Source organism: Cryptotermes secundus, unplaced genomic scaffold, assembly GCF_002891405.2.
Source record: "Cryptotermes secundus unplaced genomic scaffold, Csec_1.0 scaffold462, whole genome shotgun sequence".
In the NCBI taxonomy this organism is placed as follows: Eukaryota; Metazoa; Arthropoda; class Insecta; order Blattodea; family Kalotermitidae; genus Cryptotermes; species Cryptotermes secundus.
Window position 1 is genome coordinate 46,568 of NW_019724744.1, and position 9,040 is coordinate 55,607.

At 41.3% G+C, this 9,040-nt stretch overlaps 2 protein-coding genes across 3 annotated transcripts in view; one reads left to right on the top strand and one right to left on the bottom strand.

The window, feature by feature from the left end:
* The window catches only part of LOC111862815 (alpha-1,3-mannosyl-glycoprotein 4-beta-N-acetylglucosaminyltransferase A), an 18,357-nt gene extending 15,618 nt beyond the window's left edge, over positions 1-2,739 (bottom strand). The window contains exon 1 of the mRNA XM_023848527.2: positions 2,561-2,739. The gene's annotated coding sequence lies outside the window, so the exon portion shown is untranslated. The remainder of the gene's footprint in view (positions 1-2,560) is intronic.
* Positions 2,740-2,820: 81 nt separating this feature from the next.
* Positions 2,821-8,602, top strand: LOC111862851 (N(G),N(G)-dimethylarginine dimethylaminohydrolase 1). 2 transcript variants are annotated; one of them, XM_023848604.2, is made up of 6 exons: positions 2,821-3,139; positions 3,669-3,771; positions 4,473-4,621; positions 5,826-5,921; positions 5,996-6,124; positions 6,604-8,602. In XM_023848604.2, exons 1-6 carry the CDS (start codon positions 2,882-2,884, stop codon positions 6,727-6,729), a joined length of 861 nt encoding a protein of 286 aa, XP_023704372.1. In that variant the 5' UTR covers positions 2,821-2,881; the 3' UTR covers positions 6,730-8,602. The 2 variants fall into 2 exon arrangements, with proteins under 2 accessions (XP_023704372.1, XP_023704373.1); XM_023848605.2 differs by having other exon boundaries at positions 2,823-3,139; positions 4,473-4,570.
* The last annotated feature ends 438 nt before the right edge of the window (positions 8,603-9,040 follow it).

Here is a 9,040-nt window from a genome sequence, read left to right on the forward strand (position 1 = left end):
TTGGCAAAAAACAACATTCCAGTGATGGAACATCCACCGTATTCTCCGGACCTAGCACCGTGCGACTTTTTTCTCTTCCCAAAAATCAAGTCTGCGCTGAAAGGGACCAGGTTCGAGTCCGTGGATGCAGTGAAAGCAAAAGCGACGCAACTCTTGAAGAGCATAACACAAGATGACCTGCAGCACTGCTTCCAACAGTGGAAAATTCGCATGGAGCGGTGTAGGGATCGGGGAGGGGACTACATTGAAGGGGATAACATTTCGACTGTCTGATTTTTTTTTAATAAAGGGTTAGAGCATGAATCCGGTTTCTTTATTGCCACACCTTGTATATACGCTAAGTAAATATTCAAAACTCTAATCTAGAGTACTACAGAACACGATATCCAGTTTCAGAAAACCAGGAAAGAGCATCATAAATATAACTCCAATATGAAAAGCTTACTAATACTGAGGGGCACATGGTAGTGTAGTTGGTTGAGGCACTATGCTACAAACCAGAAGGTCACGGGTTCGAGTCCCAATGAGGTGGAGTTTTTCAATTGACCTAATCCTTCCAGCTGCACTATGGCCCTGGGGTCGACTCAACCTCTTAACAGAAATGAGTACCAGGAATCTTCCTGGGGGTTAAGGCCAGCTGACACATAAGGCTGACAACCTTACTGTCATCTGTAAGGCAATTGTCTATAGAGAAAATGTGGGACCCTCAACATCTCACAACCCTATGGGTCTTCATAGCCTGTCACAGGGATGGCTTTGGCTTTACTAGTACTGAACAACAAATAAGAATACGATCAGCAAGTCCACCAAAGAACATCAAAAAGTGTTACGTAGACACACATAGAAACTACTGTGAAAGCATATAACACAACTACATCCTCACAATATATTCATTTTTTTTCAGGCAAACCACCAAACACAAGACAGCACACAGCCATTGGCACCAACAATGTATACTTGCACAACACCATCATTTATACCAATGGATTAAAAATTCTAAATACCTCAATTCACTAAAAAAAAAAAAAAAAACACATGTGCTACCATTAGAACCAACAATGCACACTTGTATAACACCTATGTCCCCATAAAGGGCAAAAAGACTGAAAGCACACTATATATACTACTCCAGTCTACCTTAAAAACACCCTGTATATAATAAGATAATTTTTAGAATGCAACAGTAATTTTAAATATGCTTTACTAATTTTGGGCAAGTATTTCATTATATTTAAACATTTAATTCTATATAAAAACATTTACATGCAAAAACTGCTAACAAGAGATCCATTGCAACACGCTGTCTGCTAATGAACACGGACGCATTTTGTTGCTTATAAACGCCTTATGATGGTCGTAAATGATAGAAACATGTAGAAAAATAACTTCTTAATGAACTAACTGATTTATTGACAATTTGAGTCTATCAGTTATTTATCAGAAGTATAAAATTGTTGTGATCAACAGATGTACTTACATAGCAGTGACATACAAAACAGGATGCAAAACATACGAATGAAGAAGATGGTACATGTATTCCTTAATTTGTGTGGTAGTTGTGTTCCAAAAAAATGTTGAACAGTGAATTCGAGCATTATTTTTCTTTCTGGCCTTGCATTCCTCCTCCACAAACCCACACAATTATCTATTCACCCTTCTCCCCATCCCTCTCGATAGGTCAACAGTTTATACGTATTAATGTGAGCATTATTACTTGAAATCAGTCTACATTAGTTGATGACATTAAAATGAAATCACATTTTTCAAACTCTCTCATGAGGAGTATCTGTATCTACAAGATGAATCCCTCAGAAGCTCCAACCAACACTGTAACTGATTTTCTGTAAAAATGGAAAATATATGATAAAATAATTCAAAGCTACATAACTATGTCACTGAACTGATTGCTACTCATAGTTTTCATAAGCATAAGAATCATGTATGGGAAGTGTAAGTCCTCAGACCTTAAAATTCAAACAGAAGGAGATAAGGGAAGGCCCAAACTGAATATAATGTGCAGAAGAAGTGTCTGGTCACAGCAAGAAAAAGTCTCAAGAAAACTGGATACAGTCCATATTGCAACCCAGACATACTACTCTACATTTATAACCTGACATCTAACTGTGATAAATAAATATCACACACAGTGACATTTGGGATGAAACCTAACAACCTGCTCAAACACACTAATGCTGTATCCTGTCATTCCAATATTTTAACTTCAACATGAAGTGTAGATCCAAGAAATTTACCACTGGAGCTACAGAACCAGTAACACACTGGCAACACTTAAAACTAGCATCTAAAACTCAAATGACCATTTTCTTGAACACAAACAGCAGTCTCACATTTTCACAAGCAAACATGAAAGGTTCTACTAACAATACTCTCAGACTTCAACAACGCTAACAAGCACCATACAGCTCGCAATTAACATCCTTCATTGCTATTTACACCATAATCTCTTTATGTAAAATCAACAACTTGCTTATCTAGTTTCCCAAATTTGGCACTCCCAAAAATAGGTACACATCTCCCTTAATGCAAATTGAGTTCTTACCTTCCGACTTCTAGCCACGGTCTCAGAACAAACCATCGGCGCCACCACAGCCAAACTGTATAGCCTGTAGAGGAAGTCACGTTAACGCTTAATTCGTGTCGCTTATAATTGAGTCACATCTTCATAACCTTCATAATAGTCACAGTCTGACAATACGTCACTTTCAGCAATCCAAACCCATATGTTAATTTTGTTTATAAAGATTGGTAGCATTGCAACGTACATTGCCTGCTACTGCTATCACCAGATAGCGTTGAATTTGAACTAGGAAGGCTATATTGTTATGAATTCTAATAGTAACCAGGGGTTTGGCTTCGTAATATGGCGTCGTTGAAATATACGCACGCTGTTGTGTGCCGCATCCCGTTGTCATTTCGGACGAGAGGAGAAATAGAGCTTGAGGAAGCGAAACGTCAGCACGAAGCGTACGTTCGACTTCTGCGAGAACTTGGCTTGGATGTGATAGAACTTCCCCCAGACGAATCGTTACCAGAGTGTGTTTTTGTGGAAGATACTGCGGTATTGTGTAATGGGATTGCATTAATTACTAGGCCTGGGTCGCCGACACGTACTAAAGAGGTGGGTAATAGTATTCAGGAATATGAATAATGATGAGTTGGTTGTTGATTGTGCGCGCCTGGGCGTTACTAGTTTTGCATCTCCAATTTAGGTCACTGAGCACAAACAATTGCACGATTTGCACGGTTTCTTATACAGTCTGGTATGAAAATTAGTTCAACCGTTTTCATAATTTTACAATTGAATAGCCCTGACATATTTTCAGAGTGGATAGGGTGTGTGAGGTCATCTCGAGTTTCTAACCATGGAACATGATGTCATTCTTTGGAATGGAGTAGATGTCACGTTTGTTTTGCTTTACTTTTGCTGCAAGCTTCATGTTTCTGCCTGGCTGTTGACGTTAAAATATCTTACTGAAAAGTTATATATTCAGATTAAATGAATATGCAGAACTTATGTAACTGGTAGGATTATGTGTATGCTCATAATTGAAGTACTGTTACACATGTATTTACAGAGATACTGGAATGGTTTATTAATGCTGAATGAAGTTTGAAGATGAGTATTGTATATGTTCATATGATTTCAGGTGGAAACAATTAGAGCTGTCTTGAAGAAAGAACTAGATCTGCCTATTGTTGAAATCGGTGATGAGTCTGCTAAGTTGGATGGTGGTGATGTCCTCTTTACAGGTACTGTACTGGATTTTTCCTCATGATGTGTAACTTCCCAGGCCTTTATGCAAGGCAAAAAATGGAATACTCTGTGTGGTGGTTGTGTGCATCTGTGATTAGCACAAGCGACACTCTTTGATGAATGGATTGTAGTTGGATTTTATATTAACTATAGATAACCCCTTGTGGTCCAGTTTTATTTTTTACTATATGTAATCTTATAAGGTCCAGTTATTTTATGCCAGTGTTGCCAACAGTGTACATTGTGCCATGAATGCCTAAAAGATGATGACAGAGAGCACAGATTACTTGAAAGGTGTGGGCTAAATTGATCTGGCTCAAGATGTGGTGCGGTGGTGGGCTTTTGTGAAAGCAATGTTGAACCTATGGGTTCCATAACATCATTTCTTGCCCACCTGAAGACCCTGTACTGTAGGATTTTTTTAATTATGCTGGAAGTTGGTGGGATTGAGTTTGGTGCTGCAGCATCACATGAGCCTGTTATGCCAGCACAGGATGATGGATGCATATGGAACACCAGCAAGGAAAACTGAAGTGCTCAGAGAGGAACCTGCCCATAAATTCCACGTGAACTGAAATGGGATTAAGCCCGGGCCTTCATTGTCAGAAGCTGGTGACTGAGTGGCTGAACTGCGACATGAGCCATATCATTGGATTAATTGCTTGATGGCTGAAATTTTTTTCCCCCCTGCCCTCAGGTCGGGAGTTCTTTGTGGGTCTGTCAGAGTGGACAAATGAGGCTGGAGCACGGGCAGTGGCTGCTGCATTCCCAGACTTCCCATGCACTCCGGTCAAGGTGAGGCCTTGTGTAGACCCTGATGAGGGCCTCAACCTAGACATGATCCAGGTGAGAGGGGAACTGCTAGCATGCTTCCTCCTTTTCATTCCCCACACAGCTCCAGTAGCTCTCGATAAATGTTTAGAGAAGCGTGTCTCAGCTGAACTTATTGTACCCAAGTACTGAATGGCTGTTGCACACCTCCCTTCTCCCAGCACACGAGAAATATGTGGGCAGCCCAGAGAACTTTCTGAAGATGCAGTCCAAGCAGCTGTGCTACGTTCTGTGTCCCATTGATGGTTAGCTGCTTTAGGTGACTTCACTGTTTGCTGTTTCCTTCATACAGTCATGACAGTCAGTCTGTAATTAAATACTGAATGTTAATCTTTTGGGTTCTCTAGTTGCTGTATTCCGCCCACCGCTATACACTTCACTTGCAGACTGAATTTATTGATGACAATATTATTATTTTTTCAGTCTTATTTTTGTAATATTTGTCTTATGTTGAGGTGTCTCTGTATTTTCTTCACATTGTCATATTGCAGTCAATTATTAGCACTGTTAGTACAGCATGTTCTAATCAACTTGTAACCATCATCAGGTACTACCGTGAACATATAACATTAAACAAAAATTGTCAGAATAAGACTGAAAAATATATTATTAGTTAATCAGTGCAACAGGATGCTCAAATATATTATTATTGATGAAGAAGACTGTATTCTGGGATGTGACACCTCATCGCCTGTTAGAAAAATACCAATGTTTCAGACGTACCTTCTTCATCCATCTCTCACTCTGAAAATTGAAGCGGCAGGTTCCTGGGAAATGTACCTTCCTACCAGATCACATGGTGTCACATCTCAGAAGACAGTAGTCTTTTTTGCCACTATGTGAACCTCTGATGTCACATGAACCTATTTTTAGGCGTATCAAAGTCTTAGATGTTTTGATCGGAAGAAGAAAAACATCAGCATCACAATGACTGTCAGTACTAGCTATAGGCTGGTTAACTAAGGAATTAGGGTTTGAGCAAAGGCAGAGATTTCTGTGTTCTTGATGGCATCGAGACCAGATGTGGGGCTCACACCCGCCTTCTATCCTTTGAGTACCAGGGGCTCCATAGGGGTCAAGCAGCTGTCCACTCACCTCATAGTGCTGAGGCTCAGAATATGTGGAGCTATGCCTCTGTTTCTGCATATGTCTTCTTGGAATGTTGTATAATTAAGTAGAGAGACAGCATCACCTTTATGTTTGTGTGGTGCTGTTGCAGGTGGCAGAATCGACACATCTGAAGGCACTGGTTTCAATGGCAGGTCCTGATGTTATCTGTGTGGGTGCAGGAAAGACAGCACAGGAGGTGCTCAAGGTGTGTGGGAAATAATTATGTGAATCTGGTGTTATATACCTGTGTGTGTTTGTAAACATTCTGTTCTTGTGCAGCGCATTGAACGTGAGGCCACGTTTAGTTATCAGACCCTCACAGTACCAGAAGACATAGCGGCTAATGTCCTGTACGTAAACGGAACTCTCATCCACCGATCTGTCGATGAAATTCCAGAATCTTGCAAGGTGAGATGCTTCTGTTGTGTATGTGTGAGTGTGTAGAAGTAAATGTAAGTAATATTAATGAATACACTCAGTAGAGATTACATGCAGAGGCAACTGTACCTCTGAAAAAAGCTAAAAACATTATCCCTGTAACAGGCCGTGGAAGCCTGTAGGGTTGTGATATGTCAAGGCTTCCACATTTTCTAGACAATCGGCTCACAGATGGCGGTGAGGCTGTCAGCCTTACACACCAGCTGCCCTTTACCCCCTGGAATATTCCTGGTACTTCTCAGTCAACCCCAGGGCCATATTGCAGCTAGAGGGATTAGGTCAGTTGACGAATCCACAGACCTCATAAGGAATTTAACCCACGACCTTCCAGCTTGTAGCATAGTTCATCAACCAACTGTACCTCTTTGTCTACCTTAATGATTGTCAGTAGATTGTAAAGCTTCATTATTGCACATGCGATGGAGCTTATGCGTTTGGACTTTATGCAGGTGTTTGCTGAGCGTGTTGACTTCGCCCGGCGGACATTGAACATGTCTGAGCTTGCCAAAGCAGGCAGTGGACTGACATCATGCTGTCTGCTCTTCCGTCACACGAGGCACATACGCAGCCTGTAAGGCATCTGTCAAGTGGTTTGCCAGCCATCATTTTGCTTCTCATAGTAACAGTGTTGCTGGAAACAAGACTTCAGATGAACCCATCTTTACTCCATGCTAGGGGTTGCTACCCTCCTTCATAGCCACACAATTGTGGTTATTTGAATCTCTTTTACTCGCTTTGTAAAACTTTTTATTTTATTTTATTTTTTTTTTTTGTTTTTGTGATATCAGTACTCGTCTCTTTGTATCAGGTTTGAAGTTTTTGTGGCAGCAAGTATTATTATGGTCATCTGGGATGTGATGCCGTGTAGTCAGGTAGAGGGTTGCTAACATTTCGAAGGAGCCTGCTGCTTCCATTGTCCTATCAGTTGCCATCAGGATCAAAGGCCCTGGACCTCAATGTAGGGAAGACATCTGCAGATATCCAAGCTGGCAAGTGAAGCGTCTTTAGAAGAGAGTGAATGCTTAGCATCAGTTTTCAGTGTAGACAAAGTCTGTAATGCAGATCTTAATATGTGTTTGAATCAGAAGACCCGTAGAGATGATGAAATTTAGACAAAATCTGAAATTCTATTCAAACAGCCGTAGTAATGGCCTGCAGGAGAGCTAGGTATAAATATCCCCAGCTTGGCATAGAATGCCAAGTTTATAAAGCGAGTCCATACATGAGATGGGGCATCCTGTATCTCTCAGGCAGGTTCTAATTCATCTGTTCACCGTGACTTGACTTCTCATAAATGCAAGTCCCATAAATACGCACAGGGAAATGATCTTACAGTCTAGTTTATTATCTCATTCTGAGCTCCTTGCACGTTGAATGTTTTGGATATGTCTTTCAGACCCTGCTTTTGGGCGCACAAACCCATCATGTGTTGTAAAATGTTCTTTGCTTTTTCAGATCAGGTGTTACCCCCCCCCCACAAAAAAAAAAAAAAAAAAAAAAAGGGAATTCCTTCAATCTCTGACCTAAGACAAGACCATTTGGCCCCGTTTTGTTGACTGGTGGGATGTTACTGGAAAGGATGCATATGTGGGATCTTACACCATCTTCAGGGTAGAAGATGCAGCACGTTCCTTTGAAACACTGGCACCCATTTATCATGCTACGTGATGGCACAGCTGAGAAGACTGCAATCTTAACATGTTTTCTTGCTGAGATGTGTTTGCTTCTTGCTTCATGAGGATTTATTTAATATTATTAGTTCATGTGAGGACTCAGATTTGTTTTGAATTTCAGGGGTGCATGAAATTCCTGACATGACCCTTAATACTCTGCGTCCAGCTTATCTCCTTGAGGTCAGACTTGTGCTGGCCGCAGAATGAACATGACAGCAGCGCTGTATCACCAGGGCAAGTTTTGAAATGGCTGGCATATGAATTAGCACACAGAAAGGCAGAGATGAGATACATACTTGTATTTACATATTTATGTACAGTATACTGGGACTGTTGTGTCTCTAGATGGCAGCTGGGTCAGTCGCTATAGGAAGTTAAACCATAAGTAGCCATGTTATAGGTGAGACAGCTGTCTTCTCACTGTGGAAGCCTGGGTTCAATCCCAGGGTAGTCCATGTTTTGGACAGAATGGCACTGGAGTAGTTTTTGCTCTATCATTTGGGGCTGATACAGGAAGCCCATTTGAGACCACAGTACCAAAAGACTTCAGTTTCACCCCATTCCTTGAAATAAACAAGACAAAATAAAGGTAGTCAGTATAGTGACTGCACACCAGGCTGGGCAACAACTGTGGAGCATGGATTTTTCTTTGTGTCTAAACTGGCTCTAGAGCTTACCCAGCCTCTTGTCCAGCGGATACTAGGCTTCTTTCCTTAGGGGCTGTAGTGATGAAGATGTGAAGCTGACCGATTACTGCTGGTGCCAAGGGGTGGAACGAAGTCCCTTGTACTGCAGCCACTTCTGGCCTATTGTATCAGCCCCAGATGATAGGTGAGAGTGATTGTGGAACAGTTGGTGGAATGAGGATTGGCAGGGGAAACCGAAGTACTCGGAGAAAACCTGCCCCAGCGCCACTTTGTCCACCACAAATCCCACTTGACCAGACCCGGGATCGAATCCAGGCCACTGCAGTGGAAAGCCAGTGACTAGCCCCTTGAGCTATGGCGCAGCCCTTTACCTTTATCTTAATTTTATGTTAAATAGTTTGAGATAAAATGTGGGGCACTTCAAACACAGTAAAACTTTACAGGTCTAATGGAGCCAGGCATAAATAATTTGTTGTAACAACATGTCGCAGGTGTGGGAGTACTGCATCATACTTTCAAATTCCATTACTCTTTTTGTTGACTACATATAAGCAAGATCACTATGG